This window comes from Aspergillus puulaauensis, chromosome 7, assembly GCF_016861865.1.
Source record: "Aspergillus puulaauensis MK2 DNA, chromosome 7, nearly complete sequence".
NCBI classification, from domain to species: Eukaryota; Fungi; Ascomycota; class Eurotiomycetes; order Eurotiales; family Aspergillaceae; genus Aspergillus; species Aspergillus puulaauensis.
The window spans coordinates 2,744,881-2,760,482 of record NC_054863.1 but is presented as its reverse complement, the minus strand read 5'-3'; the positions used below and the strand labels follow the sequence as shown (position 1 = coordinate 2,760,482).

At 50.2% G+C, this 15,602-nt stretch overlaps 7 protein-coding genes across 7 annotated transcripts; 2 read left to right on the top strand and 5 right to left on the bottom strand.

Annotated features, from left to right (window-relative positions):
• Window positions 1-57: 57 nt before the first annotated feature.
• Window positions 58-882, bottom strand: APUU_71046S (SelT/SelW/SelH family protein; the record flags this gene model as incomplete). The annotated part of the gene is made up of 3 exons (XM_041695986.1): window positions 58-239; window positions 335-503; window positions 730-882. The coding sequence occupies 3 exons, from the start codon at window positions 880-882 to the stop codon at window positions 58-60; spliced, it is 504 nt and encodes a 167-aa protein (XP_041561662.1).
• A 1,602-nt stretch (window positions 883-2,484) lies between these two features.
• On the bottom strand, window positions 2,485-2,896 carry GNG1 (guanine nucleotide-binding protein subunit gamma; the record flags this gene model as incomplete). Its single annotated transcript, XM_041695985.1, has 3 exons — window positions 2,485-2,547; window positions 2,616-2,673; window positions 2,745-2,896. The coding sequence occupies 3 exons, from the start codon at window positions 2,894-2,896 to the stop codon at window positions 2,485-2,487; spliced, it is 273 nt and encodes a 90-aa protein (XP_041561661.1).
• A 1,509-nt stretch (window positions 2,897-4,405) lies between these two features.
• Window positions 4,406-7,692, top strand: tif32 (putative eukaryotic translation initiation factor 3 subunit EifCa; the record flags this gene model as incomplete). The annotated part of the gene is made up of 4 exons (XM_041695984.1): window positions 4,406-4,447; window positions 4,515-4,739; window positions 4,810-7,184; window positions 7,245-7,692. The coding sequence occupies 4 exons, from the start codon at window positions 4,406-4,408 to the stop codon at window positions 7,690-7,692; spliced, it is 3,090 nt and encodes a 1,029-aa protein (XP_041561660.1).
• A 1,037-nt stretch (window positions 7,693-8,729) lies between these two features.
• On the bottom strand, window positions 8,730-10,059 carry APUU_71043S (uncharacterized protein; the record flags this gene model as incomplete). Its single annotated transcript, XM_041695983.1, has 2 exons — window positions 8,730-9,300; window positions 9,368-10,059. 2 exons carry the CDS (start codon window positions 10,057-10,059, stop codon window positions 8,730-8,732), a joined length of 1,263 nt encoding a protein of 420 aa, XP_041561659.1.
• Window positions 10,060-10,557: 498 nt separating this feature from the next.
• APUU_71042A (peptide alpha-N-acetyltransferase complex B subunit NAT3) lies at window positions 10,558-11,272 on the top strand (the record flags this gene model as incomplete). Its single annotated transcript, XM_041695982.1, has 3 exons — window positions 10,558-10,726; window positions 10,804-11,035; window positions 11,101-11,272. 3 exons carry the CDS (start codon window positions 10,558-10,560, stop codon window positions 11,270-11,272), a joined length of 573 nt encoding a protein of 190 aa, XP_041561658.1.
• Window positions 11,273-11,679: 407 nt separating this feature from the next.
• Window positions 11,680-13,051, bottom strand: APUU_71041S (MCT family MFS transporter; the record flags this gene model as incomplete). The annotated part of the gene is made up of 2 exons (XM_041695981.1): window positions 11,680-12,808; window positions 12,870-13,051. The coding sequence occupies 2 exons, from the start codon at window positions 13,049-13,051 to the stop codon at window positions 11,680-11,682; spliced, it is 1,311 nt and encodes a 436-aa protein (XP_041561657.1).
• A 1,555-nt stretch (window positions 13,052-14,606) lies between these two features.
• Window positions 14,607-15,375, bottom strand: RPB6 (DNA-directed RNA polymerase core subunit RPO26; the record flags this gene model as incomplete). Its single annotated transcript, XM_041695980.1, has 4 exons — window positions 14,607-14,640; window positions 14,718-14,837; window positions 14,912-15,205; window positions 15,341-15,375. The coding sequence occupies 4 exons, from the start codon at window positions 15,373-15,375 to the stop codon at window positions 14,607-14,609; spliced, it is 483 nt and encodes a 160-aa protein (XP_041561656.1).
• Window positions 15,376-15,602: the final 227 nt, after the last annotated feature.

The following is a 15,602-nucleotide window of genomic DNA, read 5'->3' as shown; positions in this document are numbered from 1 at the left end:
ATATGTACCTGTACCTGTACCTGTATCTAGCTAGGCTACTTATCTTGTGAATGCACTCTACTTGCAATCTTCACACTCCGCACCCTTTCCAGACACTGCAGGCGTAGACGTAGGTGTAGATGTAGTCGCAGTCGCAGCCTCAGCAGTTTCCGCACCCTTCTTCAACGCCCGGTCCGTATGCCCCAGATTCCTCGTCGGGTCAATCACATTCCGCACGCGTGATTTCAACTCCTTCACCTCTATCCATGAATTGATCATTAGCATTATCCACCCTTCTTTCCATACGTGTATATAAGAGAAAGAAAGAAGTAAGATGAAAAAAAGTGAACCATACCAGGAAACCCCCCATCCGTCTTCCGATCCCAGAGGATCGTCCCATCGCCACCTTCTGCGGCAGTACTGGTAGTAGGGAAAATAGTAACAGTGAAAACACCCCCCGTGCGCGGAACCAGTGCGATCTCGCCGATATCTGTGTTAAATGTAGAGAGGAGTTCTTGGGCGAACTTTTGTACGGGTGGATTGAGTTAGCCTGGGTTACTACTGTACTTTGTACTCATAGTAAGTACTGTATTGTAACTAAGTCGTAGTTGGTTATGTGTAATGAAATGCAGGGATAGCCAGAAGAGGTCACGCGCGGATGTAATGAATGGCCTCAGGAGTAAGTAAGGCTTTAGGCTGGGTTTGCACTTTGCAAGGACAGGGCGCGGGGAATGGAATGTGGCGACGTACATAAGCAGCCCGAAGCATCCATTTGCATTGCGTGCAGTACTGGATTGTGATTCGGGGGTGGGAGTAAGAGTAAGAGTGAGCGTGAGATTCAGATGCTGCAGGCTGTGTGGATGCCGGCGGGTTGGCTTCGACGGGGGCGGTTGGTTCGGTCATACTTAATGAGGAATAATAGGTAATTATTAAGGGATATATTGGGGGGGAAATGAATTTGGATTGGAAGTAAGAGTTATTGGTGTTATAGAGAAAGGATCTGTATATAGTTAGTTGGACGGTAAATCAACCCCGCCACCACGCTAAGCATGTCATCACCTCCAACGCCAAAGTTCGGTACCTCAGCTGCCAAGCTCCACCCAGAAGCCGGAACATTCATCCCCGCCCCGGAGGTGTATGAAGACCATATCAGTGAATCGATTGGTCGCAGGGTTATCGTCATGGAATACATTGAGGCCGACGCTCTCCATGGAGTACGTATGGGAGGATATGGCCGACGATGAGCAGGAGGAGATCATATCCCAGCCGCATAGACACAGAAGAGCTAGGCATGATATCAAGTCAGTATGAAAGGCCTCAAACCATAAAAAACCTTTTTTGAACTATCTAAGTTTTCACAACTGCTTCGTGGTCGACTTGATTGATATTGGCCAACCATCTACAAGAGACGAGGTACAGAATTAGATTACCTTACGCTGGTTGTCCCAAGCCGTCTATCTCTCTCAAAAGGCCATAAACGCCCCTTCACTGAAACAAACGATATTCAAAGATCTCCCATTCAAACAACATTCCCTTCTTATCCTCAGCCACTCGTGGTGCTCCCCCCTCTAGAGGGTGACGAACATTCGCATTCATTTATCCTGCTCCACGGATGCGACGGCGATATTCCGTTCCATCCAGGCTGTCAGTCATACCAGGGGTGTTCCTGTGTTAAGTGATGCAAAAAAAAATGGCCCAGGTGTAGCTGGTGGGACGTTTGAGCCTCAAAGCGCGGAAGTTTGAGGCTGGAGGGTGTCTCGGACATGCTTCAGGTTCCTTGAGGTGCGCCCTACTACCTGCGCTTATTAGATAGTTAGAATACGGTACTCGCGCCGTGTCTGTGTACACGGTGTGTTACGGTTGCGCCCCTGCATTAGATGATTCTAGCTTCAGTAGATAGGTAGCAGCAGCTATTCAAGACCCGGTGAATCTAATTTACAAAAAGCGGGTTGCAACAAAATCAAGATCAGGACGCTGAAACAACACCATCCTGCAGGCTTGCTATACGTTTCGTTTTGGAATCCGTAGAACCCCGATCCACACCTCGACAAAGGAAATAGCGAAAAGGAAAAGGAAACACAGATAAACTGGGTAATAGTGGTTATAAAAAAAAAAGAAAAAAAGGGGAAAAAAAAAGGAGCTTTGACCAAAGAATCGAAGATAAAAAAGAAGAATACGATCAAGGCTATCTTGTGAGACAATAATCATCGATAGTAATCCAGCTGGTCAGGAATGGCGACATGATCTCCGCTCGTCAGCATTTCCGAAGGGCGGGCAAGTCCAGCGCGCGCGCTCCGGTCGGCTCTAGAGCCTTGAAAATGTCATTTCGGTTGCCGTAGTTTCGTGTGATACAAGGCGTGAGGAGGCAACCTGCATTCGTAGTGTGCGAGATCGAAGGCAAGGAATTAGAGAAATGGAAAGGTTAAGGTCGTAGCGGCAGGGGATATCAATGTCCATCAACGCGCGATAGGTCTGCTAAGGACCGTAGTTTGAGTCATGAGGCCATTACATGATCGTACAGCAACCTCCCTGCTGTTGAGGAGCATACGGGTCTTCACGCTTGTCAACCTGAGAGGGGGGTTAGTAAGAGAATTAAATAAGGGGATAATAGCTCGCTCCGAGTGCCAATAACATACCTGACCCCATACAGATGGTACCATAAAGTCACGAGTGTTGTTGCAGTAGTTGATAAGCCTAGCAAAAGTAATGCGATGAGCGACTGCGACGACAACCAATTGGTGGTGAGTGAGTTTGTTGGAACTTACGACATGGCTGCTTCTGACACCTTAACTCGGGGGCGATCGAGGTCCTCCTTTAGACGGGCATTGAGCTCTGTCAGCCGCCGGTACTTGAGGTCGGCCACACTCTGCTTCTTGTTCTTGACGTCCCCTCCAGATCGAAGCTCGTAGGTAGGCATTTTTTGTGCTAGATGGCCGTCGTGAGGGCGCGAACTGAATTCGTCCTAAAATCCCGGTATGCGACGGCACGGGTCAGGGGATAAGGGCGACTGTAGAGCTGAGGTCGTCACGGTTCGCCAATTGGTTTTGCGCTCCCGGGTGAACGGCGTAGGGGGGAAGTCGAGACAGAGGTCGAACGCGAGGCTGGGGGGGAGAGAAAGGAGAGTGAGAGGATTAGCGTCAGGGAGCGAATGGAGGTTGAATTGGGATTATTCGGAGGTGAAGGGAAGGAAGATAAAGAAAACGACGAGAAAGCGAAAAGAAGAAATGGAAGGTTGATTAGACGAAGACGAAGAGAGCGACAGAGCGAGAGACGACCCAAGACTGGCACTCGGACTGAACGGGATGAACCAGGGTGGACAGTGGAGGGTGATGGTGATGATTATGAGAGAGCGTGCCCGTATTATTACCGGGCGACGGGGGCTATTTTACCACACAGGCCGCAGAGGGGCACGCCTTCTCCGTCTTCACTGTGTGTAACACGGTATTCGCGTTTCACGTAATTTAATAGAGTGTGCTAGCCTCCACCGGCTTAACTTTGAGCCCCCCTGAATCTTCTATCCAACCGACCGAAAGAATAGGATGTTCAACGGTCGACGATCAACGCTTCGTCAGTATCTTGAAGTATCTTTACTGCTTACTATAATAAGACAACCCCCCCCTGGGAGTCTTACCAGTTGAACCATGACCTCTAGACTTTGAAAACAATGTTGGAGAAGCTATGGCTGTGTGGAGTGATCCCCCGAGCCAAACTTACGAGTTTTACCATACCATGACCGGCGTTTCAGTAATCTCACGTGATCTTGAACTTTCTCTGTTTGGTATTTGAGGTACGAGTCCACTCGAGACATCACAATCTGTCGTACGGCGTTGCTAAATGCATTTACACACAGCTGATAGATCGTTTAGGTGATGTATAACTACAGTGTTCCGTAGTAGAATTGAGAGCAGAAAGCGTTGGTTGGCCGGGTCTCGGGACAGCCGGTTGTATACTTACAGCTCCTTGAAAGCTCTGATGCACGGATTGGAATCTGGCCTGAACCCGAACGGAGCACAGATAGACCCCTTAATAAATTATTACTACGGTCGTATCAAGAACACTCCGGAGCCTCAGGATCATAAATTCATGATAAGAGTGTCTGAGCGTTGCGAGTCTTTATAGTCGCCCTCACGTGATGTGATCGCTTAACCCAAACAGGGAAGGGAAGCAACTTTGCGTGGGTTGGTTTTTTTCTGGCTCTCGCACAACCACCGACGCCTCCCCTCCCACCTGTCCTCGCCGACCGTCGCGTGGCAGCATCATTCAAATAGGGATTTTCGGCTGTCGACTCTCGCTGCCCGGCCTCCGTTGCGCATTTTCGACTCGATTTGCGCCTATCCCTCGTCGAGGATCACCCATCAACAGGCCTTGTGTGCCGTCTGTGCCCTATCGAGATAATACCTAGCCATCGCTTATTATATCGCCCACCATGCCGCCTCCACCGCATATCAAGCCTGAGAATGTCCTGAAAGTAGGTTGCCTTTGTGGAAGCAAGGATTTATATTCTATACCGGTTCTAACGCGGATTTTGCCTATAGAGGGCTCAGGAACTTATCGCTGTTGGCCAGGCTCCGGCTGCCCTGACCGTCCTCCACGAACATGTTACCTCCAAGCGGACGCGAAGCAGCCCGATTGCTTCTCTCGAACCGGTTATGCTTCTTTTCGTTGAACTCTCTGTCGACCTCCGGAAAGGCAAGGCTGCCAAGGATGGCCTGTATCAGTACAAGAACATCGCCCAGAACACGAACGTGGGAACTATCGAGGTACGTAGATAGCCACGAACTATTTTAACGGATTTGGATGTGCGGAATTCTAATGGTATTTGTGGTGCAGGTTGTTCTTAAGAAGTTCATCGAACTTGCGGAGAAGAAGGTGACGGAAGCCCAAACCAAGGCCGATGAGATCCAGTCCTCTCTCGAGTCAGCGGCTCCCTCCTCCAACGTCGAGGATTTGGAAGCCATCGAAACCCCCGAGACTATTCTCCTCGCTACCGTTTCTGGTGAACAATCCCGCGACCGCACCGACCGAGCTGTTGTTACCCCATGGCTCAAGTTTTTGTGGGAGACGTACCGAACTGTTCTGGAGATCCTGAAAAACAACGCTCGCTTGGAAGTCATGTACCAAACCACCGCTCTGCAGGCTTTCCAGTTCTGCTTGAAGTACACGCGCAAGACAGAGTTCCGTAGACTCTGCGAGCTTCTCCGCAACCATGTTCAGAATGCCGCCAAGTATTCTGCCCAGATGCACGCCATCAACCTCAGCGACCCCGATACCCTGCAACGCCATCTGGACACTCGTTTCCAGCAGTTGAACGTTGCCGTTGAGTTGGAACTCTGGCAGGAGGCTTTCCGCAGCATTGAGGATATTCATACTCTCCTCAGCCTCAGTAAGCGTCCCGCAAAGAACGTTATGATGGCCAACTACTACGAGAAGCTTGCCCGGATCTTCCTTGTTAGCGAGAACTATCTTTTCCACGCTGCTGCTTGGAGCCGTTACTACAACCTTCTCCGCCAATCTGCGGTCACCCTGTCCGCCAACCAGGGCTCCAAGAAGGACCACCCTTCAGTTTCGGAGGGCGACATGACCAAGGCCGCTTCATTTGTTCTTCTTTCTGCTCTTTCCATCCCCGTTATCAGCACATCTCGCTCTCGAGGTGCGCTGATTGATGTGGACGAGGTCCGCAAGAACAAGAACACTCGCCTCACCAACTTGCTTGGCATGGCACAGGGTCCTACCCGTGGTGTTCTCTTCAGGGATGCTTTGAACAAGGGCATGCTCAAGCGTGCTCGTCCTGAGATCCGTGACCTCTACAACATTCTTGAAGTTGACTTCCACCCTCTGTCTATCTGCAAGAAGGTTACCCCCATCCTTAAGCAGATTGGTGCCGATCCCGAGATGGAGAAGTATGTTGGACCTTTGCAGCAGGTCATTCTCACTCGTCTCTTCCAGCAGCTGTCCCAGGTCTATGAGTCCGTTTCGCTCAAGTTCGTGTACGAACTGGCTCAGTTCCCCGATCCTTTCCAGATTACCCCATCCATGATCGAGAAGTTCATCATGAACGGCTGCAAGAAGGGTGACCTTGCTATCCGCGTCGACCACATCTCTGGTGTTCTTACCTTTGATACCGACGTTTTCTCCTCGGCCAAGGCTTTGCACTCTGGAAGCGCTGCCGGATCTGCGGAAAGTGAACTCGGCTCCGTACAACGTCTGCAAAACACCCCTGCCGAAATTGCCCGTCAGCAGCTCACTCGTCTGGCCAAGACCCTGCACGTCTCATGTGTGTATGTCGACCCGACTTACAATGAGTCTCGTCTCCAGGCCAAGCAGACTGCTCTTGCGCGTGCTGCGGCTGGCGCTGCCAAGGAACATGAAGACACTCTCGAGCGCCGTGTTGTTATTGAAAAGAAGAAGGAGGCCGCCACTGATGCTCTGCAACGCAAGCAAAGAGAAGAGGAAACCCGCAAGCGCCTTCGCACTCAGCAGATCCAAGAGGCTGAGAAGCAGCGACTTGCCGAGGAACAGCGCGAGCGTGAGCTGAAGCGCATCAAGGACGAACAGGACCGCATCCGCCAGCAAGAACTCAAGAAGCAGCTCGAAGAGTTGAAGACCGGCGTTAAGGGCATTGACATTAGCGAAATTGATCTAGAGGATTTCGATGCTAACCGTCTCCGTGCCATGAAGCTTGCACAGCTCGAGAAGGAGAAGAACGAACTTAATGACCGCGTTCGCACCACTGGCAAGCGTATCGACCATTTGGAGCGTGCCTTCCGCCGTGAGGAGTTGAAGCACATCTCTGAAGACTATGAGGCCCAGAAGAAGCGCGACATGGAGGTCTACGAGCACCAGAAGGCCGAGTCTCTGGCCGAATCCGAGGCTAGACACAAGGAAGCCGTCGCTCTTAAGCACCGTCTCAGCCGCCTGGTACCCCAATTCAGCAACTTCCGCAAGGAAGTCTCAGAGAAGCGCCACGAAGAATTTGAGAAGCGCCGCAAGGCAGCTGAGAGAGAGTTCGAGGCTAAGAAGAAGCAGCGTGTCAAGGATGTCCAGGAGCGCAGGCGCCGTGAGAGAATCGAGCGCGAGAACGCCGAGCGTGCCAGGCAGGAGGAAGAAGAGCGTGCTAGACGCGAGGAGGAGGAGACAGCCGCCAGGGACGCCGAGCGACGCCGCGTGTTGGCTGAAGAGAAGGCCAAGCGTGAAGAAGAGAGAGCGTGCGTAACTCACATCCCAAAGAATAATCTTCAGGTATCTTTTGCTAATTTAAATCATAGCAAAATGGATGAAATTGCCGCCCGGCAAAGACAGCGTGAGGAAGAAGCAGAGGCCCGCCTTTTGGCAAAGAAGTCTGGCGCTCCAGAGCCTCCTACCCGCGCAGAACCTACCGAACGAAGCGCTCCTCGTCTCAATCTTGCTCCACGCACTGGTGGCGGTCCTAGCTGGAGAGAGCGTCAAGCTGCCAGGGAACCTTCTGGTGCCCCCGCGGAGGCGCCCACGGAGCCCGAGGCCCCCAGACGATCCGGTTACGTGCCCCCTCACGCTCGTGGTGGTACCGATGCGCCCCCTCCCTCCTCCGGTCGTTACGCTCCTCCCCAACGCTCCTCTCAACCTCCCCCTCGCGCAGAAACCCCCCAGTCTTCGTCCGATAAGCCCGAAGAACCCAAGCCCGCTGGCAGCGGTGGAAAGTGGGTGCCCAGATGGAAGCAGCAGCAGAACCAGTAAAATATCAGCCAGCTGTTTCTCAAAAAAAGAAGAAAAAAAAATTGTGTCTGAAGAACAAATGGGCGTGTGAAAAATATCCTGTTTCCTTATGTCTCTCTCCCATGACTGCATACTCTCCATCCCTCACTCAACCAGCATTGCCCCTGCTTGGTACAGTTTAACTCTGTCTCTCCGACCCCCTCTCTTCATTTTGCGTGTCTACTTATGAGCCAAGAAGACTGTACAGATCTAGCTAGAGTCTCTTCGGGCAATGATGGTTTTTGTTGAAATGCATTATGTCTTTCTCATAAAGGACGTTACTGTTTCTCTTTTTCCCCCTCATCTTTCTTCATTTCTTTCATGTCTTGTCAGGTAGGTACAGTTGGATGAATAATGCAAAGACTCGCGAGTCTTGTTTCACTTAACGAAGTTCAAAATCTATTCATCTGTACGCGTTCTATGTTACGTGTCTCTACGTATTTTCCCAGCCTCATGTAGTTTTGAGTAACTAGTGTTTCCATGTAAATGTGACCTGGTTAAAACACCCCTTGAAAGAGGACTGTTCCTCAGCTTTACATACTACCATCTACGAAAATGAACCGAAAAGTCTTTTCAAGAACATGAGAAATACGAGCCCTCGCTCGTTGATTGTAAGGAAAGAGAAACGTAGTAGCGTGTAGGTTTCAGGTTAGCCCGACCAGCGAGCATATGATACTTAGAAAAGAAAAATGTAAGGAAAGACAATCTAGAGATATGTAAAGAAATAGATAGTCCGTGGGTCAAAGAACGACATGACAGCCATGTCATGCATGGGGAGAAAGATAGATAGGTAGACAGACCAATGAGATCAATCAGATGCAAAAGAGATCTATATACAGGTAGAAAAGCAGAAAAGAAAGCCGGCCATAAATGAGCAAAATATGGTTTGGTTGGATGCAAATTGGGGGATATTCTTCGTGTTGAAATGATGACAAATAAAAAAGGAAATCTTGAGGCACTTGTGTGATATCGTCAGATACGGAACTTTATAGGGGAAATATAAAGAGAGAAACTTCCGCCTAAGCCGCAACGGCCTCTGTGCTGGCAGCAGCGCCGAAGAGCTTCTCCCTCCATTCTCCGCAGACAGCCTCGAAGCCACTGACAACATCTCCGCATTCGCGGCCAGCTTCGCGCTCCTTCAACCGGCGATCCCAGTCACCCTTTTCGATCCACCGGGTCCCTTCCTCACGACCTTCTTCCTCGCGGCGAAGGTCTGCGACGAGTTCCCGGGCAGAACGGAGCCGCCGAGAGGCGGTTGAAGTGAGCTGGCGGGATTCATAGAGCGTGTCGCTCAGGCCGCGGAGGGAGAGCGTTATGTCGGAGGTTTGTGAGATTAGAGTCTGGAGGGAAGTGAGGGGATTGGCGGTTGAGGATTGTGAGGTACTTGGTGGTGAGTTGTGATGTTGTTGCTCTGGGAAAGGGTATGGGAGGTTGGGTAGGAGACCCTCATCGATTAGAGGGATAAGAGCGTCGATGGTTTCTTCAGAGAGGAGCGGGAATGGAGCGAAAAGAAGAGGGTGGGTGAGGTTTTGGACGGTGCGAGTTTGGTGAGTAAGGTACGATGTGATTGACGAGTGTGCGGTAATGAGTCTAGATAGATTATCAGCAGGAATTCCTCAAAGCGGGACACAAACATGTCAAAAAAAAAAGGGCATACCTCATAGCATTATTTTCAATCCCACTCTGCGCTCCCAGATCTTGGAGCGCTGTAACCGCACGGTCAATGACATGGTCATTCTCACTCCCATTATTTTCTAGCCCCCGACGAGCAAGGCTTTCAATCTCCGCAATCTGGCTCTCCAGCGCAGGCGACATATCCGCAACTTCCTCGAAATCCGAGTCGTTTCCATAGTCTGAGCCATCATACTGCGATTCGTATCTGCGGTGTCGGTTGTTCCCGGTTCGCGCTTTTGGCCTGGGAGGTTGCAATGAACCACGACCGGAAGAATAACTCGGCGAAGGTGTCCTCGTTCTGATGGGTTCCAACGGTTGTGAATCAGATGGTGCAGCCTCTTGTCCGGAAGCGTATCCATAGCCACTCTCTTCCTCTTCCCAAGCATCGGCCAGCTCATCCGCAAGGTTTCCTAGGCCACCACTTGCTTCCGTGGTTGCTCCAAAGTCTCCGGACATTCTGGCGGATCCGTTGATGCTTTGCGCGTATTGTTGACGGGGGGTAACAGGGGAAGGTGGGCCGGATAAGCGTGGACTGAGAGGCGACCTGGGGGAGTTTGAACCGTAACCGTTTGGCGCATAACCTTCAGGCGACATAGAATCCGTGTCCATGTTTGATGACCGACTGCGACTGTGGCGGTGAGATAACCTTAAGGGTGAAGGTGGGTTGGACGGCATGCTGGGTGAGTGAGGTTATAAGCCCTCCCGACGACCCAGAACTAAGCTCTCTATCTGGCTTTGTACAGCGATTATTTCTAAGCCGCTTTGTTTGTATTTGTCTGTATTGTTCGGTCGGTAACTGTTTGGAGGGGATCTTCAATCGTGTCTCACAGGTCGTAAATAGACGGTGACAGGGGCTCGCTGGGGGGTTGCAAACGGGGGACAGCCACGGAATCTCTGAAACACACAAACAAAGTCAGGAGTCAAACACGAAGTGAGGAGAAAAATTAACAACACTTACCAGCATACAGCAGTTTGTCAATAGCTTTAGATCCAGAGAGTGCGTAAAACAGTCATGGGAGGAGTTGATTTGATCAGCGGGCGTGGATTTCCCGTGACCGCCGAAACCCCAATCGAGTAAGTCCCTCATTTCGACACTTTTTTCCCCGCTTCAACTTTATGAAACATTATCTAGCAACCACGACGGCTCAATTGCTGCCTTGACCACCCGGAACCATGTCATCAATTCGCCGAATGTCCCCAACGGACCTCTTCTCTCTTAACCTGACGAATCTCGATCCCCTAACCGAAAACTACGATCTGGGCTTCTACTTGAACTATTTGATGCGATGGCCATCCCTCTTCAGTAGCGTACAGGACCGCAGGGAGGGAATTGCCGGGTATAGTACGTGGAGTCCTATCGTTTGAAAATCGGAACACGATCGTCTTCAAACAACTGCTAATACCAAACCCACTCCGCAGTAATGGGCAAGCTCGAAGAACAACACCCCTCCATGAAACATTCAGAACACTACACGCCATGGCACGGCCATATCACGGTTCTGACAGTTGCACCTGCATGGCGGCGTCTTGGCCATGCGCGCCGTCTCACGGAGCGCCTAGAACAGGGGTCGGATATCAACAATGCTTGGTTTGTGGATCTATACGTGCGGGCAGGGAATAAAGTTGCAGTGGATATGTATAAGGGAATGGGGTACGTTTCTGCCATTTGATTTCATTTGTGAGGTGCTATACTGATATTATTCCTTTTACGACTAGGTACTCGGTATTCCGGCGTGTCATCAATTACTACAGTGATGATCCGACGGGGATGTCAGAGACGGGAGAGGATGCGTACGATATGCGGAAGCCGTGTAGCCGAGATAAGAAATTGGAGCATATTCGAGAGAATGGGGAAGATTTCCCTGTTAGTCCAGAGCATGTTTCTTAGCTTCGGCTCGAAGTGTTTTAGCATTCTGGTGTTTGGGATTTGCGTCTTCCCTGTTTGCCAGTTGTTTTTTCTGGCAGTTGATATCCAAATTTATTGTTTTAGCATTTATTTAGAGAGACACGGCAAGATGTATAAGATGTTTGCTGATTAATAGCTGCTATGTCCGATGCTTATATGACCTATAGTGTCTATTTATGGCTCGCTGTATAATGCACTTTTAATACCGAACTGGGTTCTGCGTTGCTCTTCAAAAATAAGCCCACGCTTCGTGATTCGTGGTATCATACGCCACATCGAAAAATGGATCGTGGGATTGCCGACCAAATGCTTGAGATTGAGAATATATGCTGCAAGCAAGTGGAAACACTCCAACGAAATATAATCCTGTGGCTGCCACCGGAATAACCTCAGGCCTGAACGACAAGTTTCGGGCCTGTGCGAGAAAACCTGACTGCTGCAAATATAGCAACCGCCACACTCAACGCGCACCCCGTAAACAGTTGGACGCCCAAGTAGCTATGTGAATGGCTCAAAATTGCACCTCCAATCGGGGTTCCGATCAACAATGCGATGGATGTAATCGCAAAGACCATGCCCATGCGGGTTCCGAGCTCTCGCATGTCCTTGGTTAATGAAGCCATCACCACGGGTGGTAGTGAGACGAAACCGCCGGAGAAAATTCCGTACATGACGGACAAGACGATAATCCCAGGGACGGTGTGGACGCCAATCCAGACAAACGAGAGGATGGCAGTAATGCAAGCGGCCGGGGCGAGCATGTTTAGTGGGCCTGTGTGGTCGGCAATGAAGTTGGGCATGATTCGCCCGAAGGTGGATCCTGCGTTGAGCATCGAAAGAAGGTAGAAACCTAGATTGCTGTCCACTATACCGGTATCGATAGCATAGGATTGGACGTAGAAGAGGAAGTTGTAGAAGCCGAGGAACCCCATGAACATGCCGATGGAGAAGAGCACGAAAAGAGGCTCTTTGAAAGCGCCGAGCTGGAGCAGCCTACGCTTCTCCGTTGGGTAGAAACGCATGCGCATGATAGAGAATGAGATGAGGCACGTCCCGAATGCGAGGAAGCCTATTGCGCGGGTCGCCCAGTGAAAGCCGACCCTCTTCTGCAATTGGTTGAACATGATCGGGTATATAACTCCGCCGATACTGCTTCCAGAGGCTGCAATACCGTTCGCAAGCCCTCTCTTCGCCTTGAAGTATTGAGGCAAGATCGCAACTGCTGGGACAAATAGGCATCCGCAGGATAAACCAGTACAGATTCCCTGGGCCAAGATAAAATGCCAGTACTGTGATGAAATGCTAACCATCATTAGGGAAAATGGTAACATGATGGTACTGAACCCGATAAGCGCACGGAAATATCCAGCATCAAAAAGGGGGCCTGTGACGACACCGAACAGCATGAGAAGGAAGGACTGCAGTGAGCCAACCCACGCTATAGTTGACGACGGCATATCGGATAGGATAGTCTGCTCATAATATGTCTGATAAACACCCCATGTGTTCACCACACCCCTATACAACGGTTAGTGTCGGGTATTTTTTGGGGTTAGATGTTACGGGACCCGAGACGCACCATGAGTTGAAGAAGAGGAAAAAGGAACCCACAACTTGCAGCCAGGCTGTTAAACCAGTATCAAATGTCGGCTCTGGCTTCTCCTCAGCTGGTCGAGCCGGCGCTGGAGTAGGAGTTTCGCCATCTTGACCACCTTCCAAAGCGTTCACTGTCTTCTCTTGTGCGCCAACATCTGCGCCCATTTCCACCCTGGAGGATATAGTTTGCGACACGGCGAATAAAGTGCGAAGGATCCAGCGGTAGGTATCTTGGAGCGAGTGCGCTTGAAATCACCGTCGAAGAGCCTCAGTGAGCGGTGATAGGTGCCGCTCAAAACTCGATAAGACGAGGCGAGTCAAAGCGGAGGGCCGACGAAATTTATAGATCCAGAAGGCTCTTTCATGATTCGAGGCGATCCTTGTAAATTTACTTAATTATCTGGCGTGCGGGGCCCACTCTCAGGCTAAGCTCGAGTATAGGAGGCCACCGCCGGGGGGAAGATCCACTACCCATGGGCTGAACAAAGGTCCATCTAAGGTCTGATTCGTCTTGACTTTCAAGTCGGATTCGACCGCGGCATGTTCCATCAGATATATGGACCAAGGACCGCTCTGTGCGCTCGGAGTTGAAACCCTCTCCGGGAATTCCAGTTTAGAACTTCGTATGATTCATGTTCTCATGTCTGGGCAATGTCAACATCTTAGCCAGCTGACACTCATCGGCACTTCTCTGGAGACGCAAAGCCGAGAAGTAAAAAAAAATTTGTCCATCAAGTGCCAGTGAGACGCCCGCTAGCGTTGCCGAAGATGAATAATGCGTTCTTTGACCTGCATAAGGAATCTGGACCAAAAATTAGAAGTGGAATGGATGATGGATTAGTGCGAAACTGCGAACGCCGTGCCGGTTTATCCAGCGGGGAAGAAAGTAATACGAATACGCCGTGGAGACTGGAGAAGGACGTTCTTGACCAATGTACTCGATGATTCATTGACGACAAGCTTCCCCGCCCTCTTTCACAAGATAATAATGGCATGAAAACATTCCCAGGCAGTTCATGTATCCCCGCAGGACCTCAGTGTGAGTTGACGCTGGACAACAAACGGTCGGCATTCGACGATCGATCTCGAACTTTTATCTCCGAGACTCCGGCGCACCACGTGACTGGCGATATAGATCAGACGCCCAAGGAATTAAGATGCGTAACTGGTTATCGATCAAGATCTGCGCAATTTCAAGCCTGATTCGAATGTGACTATGAGCGCACCCGTCAAATGTGTTGAAAAAAAAAAAAGTGATTTGTAAGTTATAGAGCTCATGGCTTCCGATGGTTGGCAGCAACCTTGATAGAAGTGCGAGCTGTGCATGATATCGCAGATGCTGGCTGCTGTACCACACCTCCTCTCAGTGAACCTGTTATGAGATGTAACTTGTGTCCGGGGCGCTATATCAGCTAGTGCCATAAGGTGATATCGGCCGCATGTCGAGTTGAATCTAATATACAACAGGAGCTTACACGCTATAGATATACAATCCGAAATCTCAATACAAACTTTCCTCTTTTGAATTTTTTTCTTCTGAATATTTACTAGCAAGATTTGAATGTTTTTGTTTATTTTCCCTTTGCAGGACTCGACCGATTGGCCGTCGCCCATGTCCTACTCCTGAAACTCCAAACGCTATGCGGAAATTGGGAAAGTTCGACCAGAAAAACAATAACAAGAAGCGAAGCCCATTTTCAGATACAAGCTCATCATTATATTATAGTAGTTCTTCGCATGTCCAATCCTCATACCTTTGTCAAATGAGTCAATATACGAACTGAACCAACCCAAACACGAAAGGGGCGATGCGAGTAGGGTATTTACTTACGTTCCATCCGGCAAATACCTCCTCACAATAAGAGGGATCTTCTTCTGGGCCAGCTCTTTCATAGCAATCTGTAGCGGATCGGTCTCTCCCTCGAGGTCTACAAGCACTGGCGCATTGAGACTGATAAATGTCAGTAAGGGACATCGACTCTCAGACTCTCCTGGCCTTCGTTCGAGTATACATGTCAAACGAACCTGATTTGCAACGCTCTTGTACCCAGAACACGGGCCCTCTCATATTTGGTCATGTATGGAGTTGTCGTGCGCTCCTCGTTGGGGATCTTCTTCGCCCGCGCCTGTTCGACCACTTTCCCCGAATACCCTGCATTTGGGTCGCCTGAAACCACAACACGGTCGCCGTTCACAGCGGGTGCATAGGACCCGTCGTCGTAACCATCCGCGCCATTCTCGCCACCCTCGGCGTCCTCAGGGTTGAGGAAATCTTCGGGCTCAATATCATCATAGTCCTGACCGGGCTCGTAGTCATAGCTGTCGTACAGAGCATATTAGCATACCAGATTCTTCTCAGGCGATGCAGCAGCGGGCGACGGAATGGGCTCCGTCATCAATCCATCTTTGAACCCTCAGGTCCTGATTCAAAAGAGAAACACATGGTGTTCTTACGTTTCTTCAGCTTCGTTCTCGCCGTAGTCGGACATTGTGATAAGTCAGGTTTGATCAAACTCCAGGAATTGGCGCACAGCAGGGAGGCAAGAAGTGAGGAACAGACGTGGCAGCAGGTATTCTTTCTTTCAAAGATTTCATTCACAAGTTGATCGCGACTTCACAAAAGGCGGCGGAAAAGTTCCTGATGCCGCTAGCCTATTCTGGTATAGATCCCTCACCGCCCTTTCCACTTTTTGGGCAAAATTTTGACCTCTCGAGA